Below are 18,359 nucleotides of genomic sequence, written 5' to 3' on the forward strand. Positions count from 1 at the left end.
CTTTATTCGGTAGGTCACCTTCACACTGCAGTCCCTTTAGTATTTTTCCAGGAAGCCAAACAGGCAACTGTGGACAGCATCAATTTCAACATAAGAAGAGCACAGAAAACCAACTGGATCCCAAGAGAGGCTCGACTAGAATAGTCCAGTTTTAAAAAGTGTTCATTTTAACTACCATTCGAACCAGCAATCCCGCTACTGAGTATATACCCAAAAGGAAAGAAATCATTATATATAAAAGATACCTGCGCTTATATGTTTATTGCAGCACTATTCACAGTAGCAAAAATATGGAATCAACCTAAGCGTCCTTCAACACAGGATTTGATAAAGAAAATGAGGCACATATATACCATGGAATATTACTCAGCCATTAAAAAAAATCATATCTTCTCCAGCAACATTGATGAAACTGGAGGCCATTATTCTCAGTGAAGTAACTCAGGAACAGAAACTGAAATACCGTATGTTCTTCTAAGTGGGAGCTAAACAACAAGTATGCATGGCCATCCAGAGTGGAATAAGAGACATTGTACTATGAAAGGTGGAAGGGTACGGAGGGGAGGGGAGCGGGGGAGGGTTGGAAAACTACCTATTGGGTACAATGTTCACTCTTCAGGTGACGGTAACACTAAAAACCCAGACTTCACCAGACTTCACCACTGCGCAATATGTGCATGTAAGAAACCTGCACTTGTAACCTGTAAACACATCAAATAAATAAATGTTTTAAAAGTATTCATTTTAAAGCTCAAAATATCTTGGGTATAAAAATGTGTTTTCCTTAAAGATATAATTCCTAAAGGGAACAAACTTCTGATACACATAGCATGGATAAAATTCAAATACATCATGTTAGGTGAAAGAGGTCTGACTCAAAAGCCAGGCGTATAATTCCATTTATATGGCATCTGGAAACAGGCAAAATTATGGGGAAAGAAACTTGATAAGTGGTTGCCAGGGCCTGAAGGTCAGGGAAGGAAGTGGTTGCCAGGGGCTGAGGACTGGGGAAGGAAGTGGTTGCCAGGGGCTGAGGGTTGGGGAAGGACATGACTACAAAAAGACCCGGTGGAGCTCTGGAGGGTGGGGATCAAACTGTTCTACATCTTGATTATGATGATACACAATTATGTGTTGAACTGGATATTAAAAAGGATACATTTTTACTCTATTTCAATTATATCTCAATTTAAAAAAATTACAGAGAATGCAAATTCCTTATACTGCCCTGGAGCTGAGTTTTCCAACTGTACTCTGGAGACATCTCAGAGTTTATGTAGGGCTCTAGGGTGGGTGTGTGTGTAGGGAGAGCAGGCATAGACCTGGCCACACCACCATCCATACTTCTGTCCAAGCAGCTCTGGATTTTTTTTTCCACATATGTAAATTAATTCTATAAATGTCTACATTCAAGGTTTTATTTTTGGAAAAGTTCTAATAACAAAAAAAGGAAGAAAAAAATAATTGCCTTAGGGGCACAATAAAGTCCTCCTGAGATATTAGCTCCTAGGAACACGTTGTTCTGACTGTAGAAGGAACAGGGAGTATGTCAACGTCAGGACCTTGAAGGAAAAGGTCGTCACCGAGCTCTGCTTAGAGCTCTTGCTGGGGGTGGAATGTTGGCAACATAAGCAATGTCCAGGGCCCCCAGGGCCTCCTTGTTCCTGCAGTCAGCTTGTTTATGTAAACATGAGTTGATCATTATTCTCCCAGGTCAGGTCAAATCTAACTGGGCAAGAGTCCATAAAAACCTCTAAAATCAGATAAAATTTCTCTTTATTCTTAAACAGCTTCCCCCTCATTTCCCAAATAAAAAATGCCTAAGATTCATTTTACTAGACCAAAGCTTTTCTACCAGAAAATCCAGCAAGTTAATTATTAGATCTTAATAAAAAATGCATGGTTCCAGTAAATTAGTTGTACCAAAAATAGTCCACTCCAAACCATCACAGAACCGGAGGAAGAATAGCCAGGGCCTGCCTGAGAATTCTAAACAACTCCAAGAAGGGAATTCTGATTCCTAGGAGGGTTGCACACCTTTGAAGTCTTGACTTTTTAAAGGAGGTGGGTGGGATGGTCCAGCTGCAGAGCTTCAACAGCTGCCTGACCCCAAAGAACCCCCGCAATGCCTGCCATGAGCCCAGCAGTGCACTGGGCGACCACACTCCCAGGCCACCTATACGCACCAAGATGTCACCCTCACTCTCTGTTGGCAGCCCAGCTGAGGTTTAAGGAGAAAGAGGAGCCAGGAGAGTCATGCTTCCTTCTTTTATTATGGCCCCAAGCAGATAAAATTTGCCATCTTAACCATTTGGCAGTGTAAGTGAGCCCTCAGTACCACTATATAGGTGAGTTTCACAGGCTGATTCAGCCAGCCCTGGAGCAAGTGTTACATTGTTGCTGACATGTACTGTATAGTTAGGCCAAGGATGGCCGTGTCTGTACTGAACGTGCACAGGCTTTCTTGTCATTATTCCTAAACAATACAGTGTGTAACAACCATTTACTCAGCATTTACATTGTATTAGGTATCAGAAGTAGTCTAGAGATGATTTAAAATATATGGAAGATGTGCGCAGGTTATATGCAAACAGTATCCTTCCCCCATCTTTTTCTTTTTTTACCTTAAACTATTAAGGGTTAAAGTGTCCCATTTTATATCAGAGACTTGAGCATTCATGGATTTTGGTATCTGAAGGAGGGGGTCCTAGAACCAATCCCCAGATACCAAGGGATGACTACATAGTGTGGCAGTGTTAACTACAGGCGCATGGCTGTGCAACAGACCTGAACTTTTTCATCTTGCAAAACTGAAACTATATCTATGGGGCAACACTCCTATTTCGCCTCACCCCAGCCCTCCTGCAGCCATCATTCTGCTGTCTGTAAGAGTTTTATGTGGTATTTGTCTTTTTGTGGTAGACTTATTTCATGTAGCATAATGTCCTCCAGGTTTATTCATTCTGCAGCATGCAACAGGATTCCCTTCCTTTTGAAGTCTGAGTATTATCCTACTGTACAGGTTTGCCATATCTTCCTTATCCCTCCATCTCCAGTAGACATTTCAGTTGCTTCCACCCCTTGGCTGTGAGCCACGCCTTCTTTTTAAACTAAATCTCAATATGCCTGTAGCTATATCCATCCCTCCTCACAACCCTCTCTCCTGCTCAGCTCCCCACCCTAGCCTGTTCTTTCAGTTGACTCTTCTATTTGTTCTGTCCCATCGATCTCTGCCCCTCAGTGATCATTCCTATGCACATACCAGACGTGCTTTCCAATCTACCCTTAAAAAACAACAGCCTGACACAGTGGCTCACGCCTGTAATCCCGCAGGTGGATCACTTGAGGTCAGGAGTTCGAGACCATCCTTGCCAACATGGTGAAACCCCATCTCTACTAAAATACAAAAAATTAGCCAGGTGTGGTGGTGCATGCCTGTAGTCCCAGCTACTCAGGAGGCTAAGGCAGGGCAATTGCTTGAACCTGGGAGGCAGAGGTTGCAGTGAGCCAAGATCTCGCCTCCAGCCTGGCGACACAGTGAGCAGTGGCGCAATCTCGGCTCACTGCAAGCTCCGCCTCCCGGGTTCACGCCATTCTCCTGCCTTAGCCTCTCCGAGTAGCTGGGACTACAGGTGCCCGCCACCATGCCCAGCTAATTTTTTTTTTTTTTTTTTGTATTTTTAGTAGAGACGGGGTTTCACCGTGGTCTCGATCTCCTGACCTCGTGATCCGCCCGCCTCAGCCTCCCAAAGTGCTGGGATTACAAGCGTGAGCTACCGCGCCCGGCCGAGACTCGGTCTTAAAAAAAAAAAACAAAAAACCATGGAGGAAAACCTGACTTATAACTGACAAATTGGTACAGACTCAGTGTAACAACTCTGAGATGTAAAAATTCCAGGGCACTCTGGCAGGGGGAGCTCCACTGTAATACTGGGAGATTGAGTGCCAGGAGTGATCAGGATTCTCAGTAAATATCCAACAAGCATCCCTTCCTGCTTCCAGCACAGGGAGGAGAAAAAGCACCTCAGTGAAATCAGCCAGGGCACTCTGTTCTTAACGTCTGCCCTCAGGAGAAACTACTCAACCAGAATCTCATCTGCTGGGGTCTGATCAGAGCTGCACCGACCTGAGGGAACTCGAGTCCACTCGAACCATCCTGTCCCACAGGAGGAGGGGAAACTGAGAAGTAGGTTGAAGTTCACAGTCCACAGCATGGGCTCACTAAAAGACGGAGCCCTAATCCCAGGACTACAACATGCTTCTTTCCTTCTCCTGACACCTACATCATGACAGGCCTATTCACCACAGTCCCTTTTACGCAGTACATCATGTTCAACTATCATGAAAAAATTATAAGGCATACTAACACGCAAAAAACACAATTTGAAGAGACAGAGCAAGCATCAGAGCCACACAGAGCAGAGATGCTGAAATTAACAGACTGGGAATTTAAAACTATGATTAATATGCAAAGAGCACTAATGGATAAAGTGGACAGCATGCAGGAACAGACGGGCAGCATGAGCAGGCAGATGGAAATCTTAAGAAAGAACCAAAGAGAAGTGCCAGGGACCAGAAACACCAACACGAGTGAAGAATTCCCATGACAAGCTTATTAATAGATGGACACAGCTGAGGGAAGAATCTCTGAGCTTGAGATACACACTTTGAAAACGGAAAAGCAGGCCAGGTGCAGTGGCTCACACCTGTAATCCCAGCATTTTGGGAGGTCAAGGCGGGTGGATCATTTGCGGTCAGGAGTTCAAGATCAGCCTGGGCAACATGGTGAAACCCTGTCTCTACTAAAAATACAAAAATTTAGCCAGGTGTAGTGGTGCACGCCTCTAATTCCAGCTACTGGGGAGGCTGAGGCAGAAGAACTGCTTGAACTCAGGAGGTGGAAGTTGCAGTGAGCCAAGATCGTGCCACTGCACTCCAGCCTGGGTGACAGAGTGAGACTCCATCTCAAAAAAATGGAAAAGCAAAGAAAATAAAAACTGAAAATAACAGAGCAGAAAATTCAAGGACTGTGGGACAACTAAAAAAGGTGTAAACGCACTTAATGGGAACTGCAGAAGGAAAAGAGAAAGGAATACAAGAAATATTTGAAACAATAATGGCTGAGAACTTTCCCAGATTCATGTCAGACACCAAACCACAGGTCCAGGAATCTTAGAGAGTACCAAGCAGGACAAAGGCAAAAAAAAAAAAAAAAAAAAACTACATCAAATTCAAATTATAGAGAATCAAAGATTAAGAAAAAAATCCTGAAAGAGGCCAGAGGGAAAAACACCTTACTTCTAGAGGAGCAAAGATAGGAATGACATCGACAGCTCCTCAGAAACCCCACAAGCAAGAAGACAGCGAAGGGAAGTATTTAAAGTGTTAAGAAAAGACTCACCAACAGAGAATTCTATATCCCACAAAATTATCCTTCCAAAGGGATGCAGAAACAAAGACTGCCTCCAACAAACCAAAGTTGGAATATGTTGCTGTGAGACCTGCCTTACAAGAAATGTTAAAAATAAAAAGTTGTTTAGAGAGAAAGAAATCAATATAGGTCAGAAAGCTCAGCTCTACATAAAGAAAGGAAGAGTATCAAAGAAGGTATAAATAAAGATAAATAAAAACTGTTCTTTAGCAAAATGTTCAGTTCAAAATAACAGCAACAGCGCATTCAGTTATATGTGCTTGTGCATGTGTGTGCTTATGTACTCACATACAGGTGAAATGAATGACAACAATGATAAAAGGGACAGGAGTGAGGAATTAGGATTGTTTTGTTATCAAAAGGTACTCACACTTCCCATGCAGTGGTATAGTGTTATCTGAAAATAAACGAATTGGTTGCAAATGTATATTACAAACTCTAGGGCAACCATTAAAACAAGCTTGTCCAACTCATGGCCCACACAGCTTTGAATGCAGCCCAATACAAATTTATAAACTTTCTTAAAACGTTATGAGATATTTTTAATTTTCTTTTTTTAGCTCGTTAGCTATCATTAGTGTTAGTGTATTTTATGTGTGGCCCAAGACAATTCTTCTTCCAACGTGGCCCAGGGAAGCCAAAAGATTGGACACACCTGCATTAAAACAAGTAACAAGAAGTATACTGACATGCTAAGAAAGGAGAAAAATGGAATTCTATAAAATGTTCAATTAAAACCACAAGAGGCAGAGAAAGAGTGGAAGACAAAAATAGGAACAAAAAACAAGGGCAACAAATAGAAAACAGTAACAAAATGGTAGTTATTAATCCAAATACATTAATAATCACTTTGAACATCAATGGCTTAAATGTACCAAATAAGAGAGGTTGTCAGAGTAAATAAAAAAAACCAAGACCTAACTGAATGTTGTTTACCCACTTTAAAATAAAGACACATACAGATTAAAAGAAAATGGATTAAGAAAAATATACCACACCAACACTAACCAAAAGAAACCAGGAGCAGCTATATTACTTTCACAGAGCAAACGTCAAAGCAAGCAAAGTTATCAGGGATAAAGAACAGCATTACAAAATGATCATGGGGTCAATTCTCCAAGAAGACATGACATCTTTAAAGTATATACACCTGCTGGGCACAGTGGCTCATGCCTGCAATCCCAGCACTTTGGGAGGTCGAGGAGGGCAGATCACTTGAAGTCAAGAGTTTGAGACCAGCCTGTCTAACAGGATGAAACCCATCTCTACTAAAAATACAAAAATTAGTCGGGTATGGTGGCGCACGCCTGTAATCTCAGCTACTCAGAAGGCTGAGGGAGGAGAATCACTTGAACCCAGGAGGTGGAGGTTGCGGTGAGCCAAGATCGGGCCACTACACTCCAGCTTGGGCAACCAAGTGAGGCTCTGTCTCCAAAAAATAAATACATAAATAACGTTAATAAATAAAGTATATACACCTAACAACAAAGCATCAGACAAACTGAGGCAAAAACTTAAAGAACCACAAAGAGAAACAAATAGATTTGGAGACTACAACACCTATCACAAATGAACACTCAAGCAGGCAGAAAATCAGTAAGAACACAGCTGAACTCAATAACACCATCAATCAACTGTATACAATCAACATCTGTAGACTACTTCATCCAACAACAGCAGAATACACATTCTTCTCAAGCTCACATAGAACATTCAAGACAGACCACAAGCTAAGCCATAAAACACATCTTAAAATAAATTTAAAAGAATATAAATTACACAATGTCTGCTCTTAAAGCAGAAATCATTAACAGTAAGAAAACTGGAAAATCTCAAAATACATGAAGATTAAACAACATACCTCTAAATAACACATAGATCAAAGACGATCTCTCAGGATAAATTTTAAAATATTTTGAATTAAATGAAAATGAAAACGCAAGTTATCAAAATTGTGAGATGTGGTAAAGCAGTGCTTGTAGGAAAATGTATAGCAATGAATGTATATATTAGAAAAGAAGACATAAAATAAACAAGTTTCCATCTTAGGAAATTAGAAATAGAAGAATAAATTAAATCCAAAGTAAGCAGAAGAAAACAAATAATCAAAATGAGAGCAGACATCAATGAAATTGAAAATAAGGAGTCAATAGAGAAAAATCAATGAAACCAAAAGCTGGTCCTTTGAAATGATCAATAAAATGGATAAGCCTCTAAGCCAAGCTAACTAACTAAGAAAGAGAGAGGACCTAAATTGCTAATACAAGAAATAATATACAGATCACTTTTTATAATTAGAATTACCAAAACTTACATAAGAACAAATAGACAATGTGAAATTGTATAGATAATTAATAATCTTCCATAGCAGAAGGCATCAGCCAAGTTTGCTAGTGAATTCTACCAAACATTTAAGGAAGAAATTGTATCAATTCTCTACAATCTCTTTCAGAGGACAGAAGCAAAAAGGGATACTTCCTAACTATAAGGTCAGCATTACCCTAATACTAAAACCAGAGAAAGAGATTACAAGAAAACTACAGACCAACATCTCTCATAAACACATATGTAGAAATCCTCAATAAAATATTAGCAAATCAAATCCAACAATGCATAAAAATAATTATACACTACATCCAAGTGGTATTTATCCCAGGTACATAAGGCTGGTTCAACATTTGAAAATCAATTAACATACTTCAATATTATCAACAGGCTAAAAAAGAAAAGTAACATGACCGTTATCAATAGATGCAGAAAAATCACTCGACAAAATCCAACACCCATTCATGATAAAAACTCTCAGTAAACTAGGAATAGAGGGGAACTTTGTCACTGTGATAAAGAATATCTACAAAAACCCTACCACTAACATCATGCTTAATGATGAGAAACTCAAAAGCTTTCACATTAAGATCAGGAACAAGACAAAGATGTCCCATCTAACCACTGCTTTCCAGTGTCATCCTAGAAGTCCAAGCTAACACAATAAGACAAGAAAAGAAAAGCAAACAGATTGGGAAGGAAGAAATAAAACTCTGCAGATGACATGCTCATCTATGTAGAAAATCTGGAAGAACTGATAAAAACACTCTTGGAACTAATAAGCAATTACAGCAAAGTTGTGAGATACAAGGTTAACATACTATAGTCAATTGCTTTTCTATATACAAAAACGAGCAAGTGGAATTTGAAATTAAAAGCACAGGCCGGGTGTGGTGGCTCACGCTTGTAATCCCAGCACTTTGGGAGGGCGAGGTGGGCGGATCATGGGGTCAGGAGATCGAGACGATGGTGAAACCCCGTCTCTACTAAAAATACAAAAATTAGCCAGGCGTGGTGGCGGGTGCCTGTAGTCCCAGCTACTCGGAGAGGCTGAGGCAGGAGAATGGCGTGAACCCGGGAGGCAGAGCTTGCAGTGAGCCGAGATTGCGCCACTGCACTCCAGCCTGGGCGACAGAGCAAGACTCCGTCTCAAAAAAAAAAAAAAAAAGAAAGAAAAAAGACAGAAAAGCACAGTATGCTTTATATTAGCCCCCACAAAACAAAATATTTAGGACAAAATACATATAAGATCCTTATGAGGAAAATTACAAAATCTTGATAAATGATATCAACGAAGAAAGAAATAAACGGAGAGATAGTCCACGTTCATGGACAGAAAGACTAAATATTTTCAAGATGTCCATTCTTCCCAACTTGATGTACAGATTCAATGCAATCCTAATCAATATCCCAGCAAGCTATTTTGTGGATATTGACAAAATGATTCTAAAGTTATATGAAGAGACAAAAGACTCAGGATAGCCAATACAATATTGAAGAAGAACAAAGCTGGAGGATTTGACACTGCCTGTCTAAAAGACTTATTATAAAGCTACAGTAATCAAGACAATGTGGTATTGGCAAAAGAGTAGATCAATGGAACAGAATAGAGAGCCCAGAACTAAACCCACATAGTTAGCTGATTTTTGACAGAAGAGCAAAGGCAATACAATAGAGAAAAGATAGCCTTTTCAACAAATGGTGCTATAACTGGCCATCCACATGCAAAACAATAATCTAGGCACAGCCCTTATACTCTTCACAATCATTAACTCAAAATGGATCACAGGCCTAAATGTAAAATGCAAAACTATAATATCCCTAGAAGATAACAGAGAAATAAATAACCTAGGGTATGGCAATTACTTTTTAGATACAACACCAAAGGCATAATCCATGAAAGAAAATAATTGATAAGCTAGACTTCATTAAAAGTAAAAAGTTCTGCAAAAGACAATGTCAAAAATAAGATGACAAGCCAGAATGGGAGAAAATATTTGTAAATGACACATCTGATAAAGGACTGCTATCCAAAATATACAAAGAATTTTTAAAGCTCAACAGTAAAAAAAGAACCTGATCAAAAAATGAGTATAAGACCTTAATAGATACTTCACCAAAGATAGATGTACAGATGGCAAATAAGAATATAACAAGTTGCTCCACATCATATGTCATTAGATAAATGCAAATTAAACAAGACACCACTACATATATATTAGAATAGCCAAAATCTGGAACACTGACAAAACCAAATGCTGGAGAGGATGTGGAGTAACAGGAACTCTCATTCACTGCTGGTGAGAACACAAGATGATACAACCAGCCACTCTGGAGGACAATTCAGCAGCTTCTAACAAAATTAAACAATTTTACCATTTGATCTAGCAATCATGTTGTTTAGCATTTGTATTCGTCGGTTTTCACATTGCTGATAAAGACATACCCAAGACTGGCAACTTACAAAAGAAAGAGGTTTAATCAACTTACAGTTCCACATGGCTGGGGAGGCCTCACGATCATGGCAGAAGGTAAGGAGGAGCAAGTCACATCTTACATGGATGGTGGCAGGCAAAGAGAGAGAGCTTGTGCAGGTGAACTCCTCTTTTTAAAACCATCATATCTTGTGAGACTTACTCACTATCACGAGAACAGCAGGAGAAAGACCTGCCCCCATGATTCAACTACCTCCTACCAGGTCCCTCCCACAAAATGTGGGAATTCAAGATGAGATTGGGGTGGGGACACAGTCAAACCATATCATTCCGCCCCTGGCCCCTCCCAAATCTCATGTCCTTATGTTTCAAAACCAATCACGCCTTCCCAACAGTCCCCCAAAGTCTTAATTTATTTCAGCATTAATTCAAAAGTCCACAGTACAACATCTCATCTGAGATAAGGCAAGTTCCTTCCATCTATGAGCCTGTAAAATCAACAGCAAGTTAGTTACTTCCTAGATACAAAAGGGGTATAGGCATTGGGTAAACACAGCTGTTCCAAATGGGAGAAATTGGCCAAAACAAAAGGGCTACAGGCCACACGCAAGTCCGAAATAAGGTAGGGCAGTCAAATCTTAAAGCTCCAAAATGATCTCCTTTGAATCCATGTCTCACATCTGGGTCATACTGATGCAAGAGACGGGTTTCCATGGTCTTGGGCAGCTCCACCCCTGTGGCTGTGCAGGGTACAGCCTCCCTCCCGGCTGCTTTCACAGACTGACATTGAGTGTCTGTGGCTTTTCCAGGCACACAGTGCAAGCTGTCAGCGGATCTACCATTCTGGGGTCTGGAGGACAGTGGCCCTCTTCTCACAGCTCCATTAGGCTGTGCCCTAGCAGGGACTCTGTGTGGGGGCTCTGATCCCACATTTCCCTTCTGCACTGCCCTAGCAGAGGTTCTCCATGAAGACCCCACCCCTGTGCCAAACTTCTACCTGGGCATCCCGGTGTTTCCATACATCTTCTGAAATCTAGGTGGAGGTTCCCAAACCCCAATTCTTGACTTTTGTGCACTTGCAGGCTCAACACCACCTGAAGGCTGCCAAGGCTTGGGGCTTGCACCCTCTGAAGCCCAATGGCCCCTTTCAGCCATGGCTGGAGCAGCTGAGACACAGGGCACCAAGTACCTAGGCTGCACACAGCACAGGGACCCTGAGCCTGACCCACGAAACCATGTTTTCCTCCTAGGCCTCTGGGCCTGTGATGAGAGGGGCTGCTGTAAAGACCTCTGACATGCCCTGGAGATATTTTCCCCATTGTCTTGGGGATTAACATTCAGCTTCTGGTTACTTATGCAAATTTCTGCAGCCAGCTTGAATTTCTCCTCAGAAAATGAGATTTTCTTTTCTATCGCATTGTCAAGCTGCAAATTTTCCAAACTTTTTTGCTGTTTCCCTTTTAAAACTGAATGCCTTTAACAGCACCCAAGTCACCTCCTGAATGCTTTGCTGCTTAGAATTTTCTTCTGCCACATACCCTAAATCATCTCTCTCAAGTTCAAAGTTCCCCAACTCTCTAAGGCAGGGGCGACATGCCGCCATTCTCTTTGCTAAAACATGACAAGAGTCACCCTTGCTCCAATTCCCAACAAGTTCCTCATCTCCATCTGAGACCACCTCAGCCTTGATTTCATGGTCCATATCATTATCAGTATTTTGGTTAAAGCCATTCAACAAGTCTCTAGGGAGTTCCAAACTTTCCCACATTTTCCTGTCTTCTCCTGAGCCCTCCCTTCCAACCCCTGCCTGTTAGCTAGTTTCAAAGTCGCTTCCACATTTTCAGGTATCTACAGCAGCACCCCACTCCTGGTACCAATTTACTGTATTAGCCCATTTTCATGCTGCTAATAAAGACATACCCAAGACTGGGCGATTTACAAAAGAAAGAGGTTTAATGGACTTACAGTTCCACATGGCTGGGGAGGCCTCATAATCATGGTGGAAGGCAAGGAGGAGCAAGTCATATCTTACGTGGATGGCAGCAGGCAAAGAGAGAGAGCTTGTGCAGGGAAATCCTCTTTATAAAACCATCAGATCTTGTGAGACTTTTTCACTATCACAAGAACAGCATGGGAAAGACCTGTCCCACGATTCAACTACCTCCCACTGGGCACCTCCCACAACATGTGGGAATTCAAGAGGAAATGTGGGTGGGGACACAGTCAAACCATATTAGCATTTAACCAAGGAAGTTATGAACTTATGTCTACATAAAAACCTGCACATAGATGTTTATAGCAGCTTTATTCATAACTGCCAAAACCTGGAAGCAACCAAGATGTCCTTAAGTAGGTGAATGAATTAACAAATTGTGGTATATCCAGACAATGGAATATTATTTGGTGCTAACAAGAAACGAGCTATCAATCCCTTAAAGATATAAAGGAAACATACATGCAAATAATTAAGTGAAAGAAGCCATCTGAAAAGGCTACATACTGCAGGATTCCAACTGTATGACATTCTGGAATAGGCAAAGCTGTGAAGATAGTAAAAAGATCAGTGGTTGCTAGAGGCTGGGGGAGGCAAGGAAAGGCAGAGTGCATACAGAATCTTTAGGGCAGTGAAAAGACTCTGTATCATGTGGATACATGTCACTATATATTTGTCCAAACCTATAGAGGGAACACAAATGTAAACTATCGACTTTGGGTGATTATGATGTGCCAACACAGGTTTATCAACTGTACCAAACGTACCCTCTGCTGAGGGATGTTGATAATGGGGAAGGCTGTATGTGTGTGGGCACAGGAGGCATACGGGAAATCTCTGTACCTTCTTCTTAATTTTGCTGTAAGCCTAAAACTGCTCTAAAAAATTAGTCTTAAAAACAAACAAAAAAGACTCATGAGTATTCAAAAGAATTAGAAGCAGGGTCTCCAAGAAATATGCCTGCTCATGTTCACAGTAGCATTATTCATGATAGCTAAAATGTGGAAGAAATGTGAGTGTCCAACGACAGATTAATAGATAAATAAAATGTGGTATATGCATACTCAACCTTTAAAAGGAAGAAAATTCTGACTCGTGCTACAACGTGGATGAACCATGATGACATTATGCTAAGTGAAATAAGCCAGTCACAAAATGACAAATATTGTATAATTCTACTTATATGAGGTACCTAGGTAGTTAAACTCATAGAGAAAGCAAGTAGCTTTGGTTGCCAAAGGCTAGAGGGAGGGGAGAATTAGTAGTTAACTGTTTAATGGGTATAGAGCAAGGGTATCCAATATTTTGGCTTCCCCGGGCCACACTGGAAGAATTGTCTGAGCCACACATAAAATATACTAACACTAATGATAGCTGATGAGCTAAAAAAAAAAAAAGACAAAAAAATCTCATAGTTTTAAGAAAGTTTACAAATTTGTGTTGGGCTGCATTCAAAGCTGTCCTGGGCCACATGCAGCCCGCAGGTTGGACAGGCTTGGTACAAAGTTTCGATTGTGCAAGATGAAAAGAGTTCTGTAGATGGACAGTGGTGATAGTTGCACAATGTGAATACACCACTGAAATGCACATCTGAAAAATATTAAAATAGTAGATATAATATATTTTACTAAAATAGAAAAATCAAAAAAAAATTCACTTTCTTATTCTTTTCTGTCTGAAAAAGAGTATGTACTAGCATTGGCTTGTATGTGCCTATAAGCCTTCTGGAGCAACATAATACATAAGAAACTAACCCTGGCTGTTAAGGGGGTGTGGGAGCTGGGCACATGGGAAAAGGATGGGAGTATGACTTCACTGTATACTCCTCTCTAGGTTCTGAAACTTGTAAACCTATTCAAAAACCTTAAACAAACGAAACACTCCCATGGATGCCACACCCTATCAAGCTACCACCTCTACTGCTCTGTGTCCTTCTTCATAACATACTTCCTGGTATGGTCTATTTCTTCAGCTCCCACTCATTTCAATCTACCACAATCTACTCTCCAACCCCTCGGGCCATGGAAAGTGCTGGTTCTTTTCCAGCTAATCAATCACTCCCACTCTGCCAAATCCAACATGCATTTCTATGAGCTCATCTTGTAAGAATTCCACACGCGTGACTCTTCCCTCCTGGAAACCCAACTCCTCTGTGCTGTGCTGCCACCTTCTCCTGGTCTCTTCCCTCTCCACCGGCTGTCATGGCTCCTGCCTCTCTGCCAGACCTCTGAACATGGCAGGACCTATAGCTCAGATATCGGCCCTCTTCTCTTCGCCCCCCTGCTTTAGATGTCACCTCCAGGCTTCAATCTCCCAAATGTGCATCTCTCATTTGATCTCCTCACTGAGGTCCAGAACTGCCTACAGAGCAACCCAGACTTACCCAAACAGAACACCGCGACCCATCCTCATGCCTGTTCCTCCTGAGTCTTCGCATCTCAGTACATGGTACCACTGTCAACTCAGCTGCTTAATTCAAACCCAACAAGGCAGCTTCCATTCAGCCACTTCTTTCATCCCCCATATCCAACCAAAGCACCAAGTCCTGCCAGCTCATCTTACAAAAGTGTCCTAAACCTGCCACTTATTTTCACCTTTATTACAAATACCCCTGTCCAAGCCCCCACGTGAATTTCCCTTGACTACTGCAGCAACATCCTAACTGCTGGTCCTGCTGCTTCCATTTCTGACCCTCTATAATTCAACCTCCTCCCAGAAGCAAAATAATTCTGTTAAATATCCTGTCAGTCCCCTGGTGGTGGTGGTGGGGTCTGTAAGAAGCTCTGAATGGCCTTCTAAGACTTTTACAAGATCTAAATTTGCCTGTGGCCTATAAGACCCTGCATGTTCTGGCTCTGAAATCTCAATTCATATCACAGTGTTGGTCCCCTACTTGCTAGGCCCCAACCATAATGACCTTTCTCAGTTCCTAGAACTTTCTCACCTCATAGCCTTTGCACCTACTGTTTCCACGGCCTCCTTCCCCCTGATCCAGCTCCACCTCATCCTTCATGTTTTAGCTTACATACTACCCCTCAAAGAGAACATCTCCAAATGCCTCCTCTAAAATGCTTCCTCTGGCCTCTACCCACCCACTCCACCACACTGCCTACCTTACTGCTCCCAGAGCACTCATCACTATCAGCAGTCACCTTATTTATATTTATGACCTGTCTCCCCAGTTAGTATCTACCCTACTTGAGAGTAAGACTTGTGTCTACCTTAATGACATTGCAGGTGCTATGCTCACCACAGTGCCTGTCTCAGGAACAGGCTCTCAGTTCAAATTTGTTCAATCAATCAACAAAGATTAACTAATTAACGAATGAACCAATGACCTTCCAAAGCACTGGCTGGGCTTATCCAGGTCAGCCAGAGGCCCTAATCCAAGCAGGACTAAGGTGGTTTGCACTGGATTTCAACAATGGTGAAACATGTTTCTCCATCATTGTAAAATAATAACACATTCCTTTGGAAAAATACAAAGAAACTTGAAATATTCAAACAATATCCTTGAGCCAACAGCACGCCTCAACATTTCAAGGCATATACACAAATGCATGCACACATACACACACACACACAGTCACACAGTTTTTGGAGGCGAGGGAGGAAAAGATGGGGAACAAAAACACACATTTGGTGAGCCTCATGCAATTTTTTTTTTTTTTTTTTTGAGACAGAGTTTCACTCTCGTTGCCCAGACTGGAGTGTAATGGCCTGATCTCGGCTCACTGCAACCTCTGCCCCCTGGGTTCAAGCGATTCTCCTGCCTCAGCCTCCCAAGTAGCTGGGATTACAGGTGCATGCCAACATGCCCAGCAAATTTTTGTATTTTTAGCAGAGACAGGGTTTCACTATATTGGCCAGGCTGGTCTCGAACTCCTGACCTCAGGTGATCCACCTGCCTCAGCCTCCCAAAGTGCTGGGATTACAGGCGTGAGCCACCATGCCCAGTCTCTTTGCTTTTTTTAGAGATGAGATCTCGCTCTGTCACCCAGGCTGGAGTGCAATGGTGTGCCTCAAACTCCTGGGCAATCAAGCCACCTGCCTGCCTCTGCCTCACAAAGCTCTGGGATTACAAGAGTGAGCCACTGTGCCCAGCCTCATAAAATTTTTAATAAAAGACACATCATTCACTCCAGCCAGTAATTCCCCAACATATTTTAGCTAAAGGCTGTACACAGTGGCTCACGCCTGTAATCCAAGCACTTTGGGAGGCCAAGGTGGACGGATCACTAAGGCCAAGAGTTCGAGACCAGCCTGGCCAAAATGGTGAAACCTCGTCTCTACAAAAATTAGCCAGGCATGGTGGTCCACGCCTATAATCCTAGCTACTCAGGAGGCCGAGGCAAGAGAACTGCTTGAACTCGGGAGGTAGAAGGTGCAGTGAGCCGAGATCGCACCACTGCACTGCAAGCCTGGGCAATGAAGGAAGACCCTGCCTCCAGAAAAAAAAATTTTTTTTGCAATGGTGTGCCTCAAACTGGCTAAAATCGAAGGAGTCCCAAGGTAGGCCTAGATCACAACAGAGTGTACCTAGTAGTGTTCAGAAAAGGTTAGATTATCCGCCACAGAAATAAAATCAAAGTTTCAAAATTTAAAACACAGGAATGTAAACGGTCCCAGTAAATAAAAAGAAGCCCCTAAAAATCCTTCTACTCTGCCAGAGCAGAGTAAGACCAACAAGGTCACATACCCGGCACACACGCCCTAGCTGTTCCTTCCCTTCTAATTCCCAGTGATCCTCTTAAAGCAGCTAGCAGACCTTACCATTGCATTGAGCTGGGAGTTGCTGGCCTGCGTAATGCCAAGAATGTTGGTGGTGTGCATCACTTCAACCGAAAAACTCGGCAGCCAGCTCGCAATCCGAGACCCTGAAACAAACAAGAATCCAGTATAAGTTTCAGAGCCCTGACTCTTTGCCCCGTCATCTGCTCTCACAGTGGCCACTGTAATGGCTGGTGTTCACTGAGGGCTTCTTGTATGGCAGGCGTCTCATGCCAAGTGTTCTACATGAACTAGCTCATTTAATCCTCACTACACCCCACGTGGTACCTCCTATTATCATTCTCATAGTATCCTTCTCAAAGATATAGCACTAGTACCCTTGGTCTTTGGTCTCTGAGGCACTTAGAAGTTAGGGGACTTGTTCAAGATCACACAGTTTAACTATGATGGCCAAGATGTGAAGCCAGACAGGCAAGCTCTAGAACCCTTCACTGCTCAGCAATCCTGTTTTCCAGGGGGGGCTGGACACAGCCCAGCCCAGTGCCCTCACACGCTCAGCCTGGGAGATGAGGAAGCTTTTCAAGGCTCTAAAGCTTCTACAACACATGAGCTTTGGCTCCTCTCTTTCACAAGCTACACAAATGACTACTCATTTGGAGGCATTTTCACATTTACTTTTAGGAAGTATTTTTTCTTTACTCTTAAAAGCCCTGGTTTTCTGATTCAAAATTCTTTTTAAATTGTGCTATTCTACAACAAAGGCTTATAGACTAACAGCACCAAGAAGTCTGCTGCTTCTGTTACTTCCCTAAGAAAACAGGAGCCTAAGATACAACAGCACCAAGAATCGGCTGTAAAACAACCCAATATCAAGCTACACATTTAAGGCTGCTTTTTCATTCCTTCACAAAGAAACACTGATGCATGGAACAGAAAATCAAGTGTAGCCAGGCACGGTGGCTCACGCCTGTAATCCAGGTCTTTGGGAGGCTAAGGCGGGCAGATCACAAGGTCAGGAGATCAAGACCATCCTGGCCAAAATGGTGAAACCCTGTCTCTACTAAAAATACAAAAATTAGCCAGGCATGGGGGCACGTGCCTGTAATCCCAGCTACTTGGGAGGCTGAGGCAGGAGAATCGCTTGAACCAGGAAATCGGAGGTTGCAGTGAGCTGAGTTCACGCCACTGCACTCCAGCCTGGTGACAGGGCAAGACTCTGTCTCAAAAAAAAAAAAAAAAAAAATCAAGTGGAATGGCCATCTCAAAGGTCTTGAGATGGGTACAAACAAAATGTACCCATTTAAGAAATGGATACTTATTTCATGTACTAACTAGGGAGAAATAAAGTTGACTTCATCTATTTTGACTAAATTTTTAGTAGTCATAATTCACAAAATAATGGATTACATAGACAGGTCTCATCTCTAATATTGCTAGTATATTT

General features: G+C 42.1%; 1 protein-coding gene across 3 annotated transcripts in view; it reads right to left on the reverse strand.

Moving 5' to 3' along the window:
- Positions 1–18,359, reverse strand: part of AMFR (autocrine motility factor receptor) — a 68,677-nt gene that overhangs the window by 7,825 nt on the left and 42,493 nt on the right. For all 3 annotated transcript variants that reach the window (XM_032157376.2, XM_058441000.1, XM_058440999.1), the window contains exon 10: positions 16,958–17,061. In XM_032157376.2, coding sequence (XP_032013267.1) covers positions 16,958–17,061 — 104 coding nt within the window. The remainder of the gene's footprint in view (positions 1–16,957; positions 17,062–18,359) is intronic.

The sequence above is a fragment of the Hylobates moloch genome, unplaced genomic scaffold (assembly GCF_009828535.3).
Source record: "Hylobates moloch isolate HMO894 unplaced genomic scaffold, HMol_V3 SCAFFOLD_6, whole genome shotgun sequence".
In the NCBI taxonomy this organism is placed as follows: domain Eukaryota; kingdom Metazoa; phylum Chordata; class Mammalia; order Primates; family Hylobatidae; genus Hylobates; species Hylobates moloch.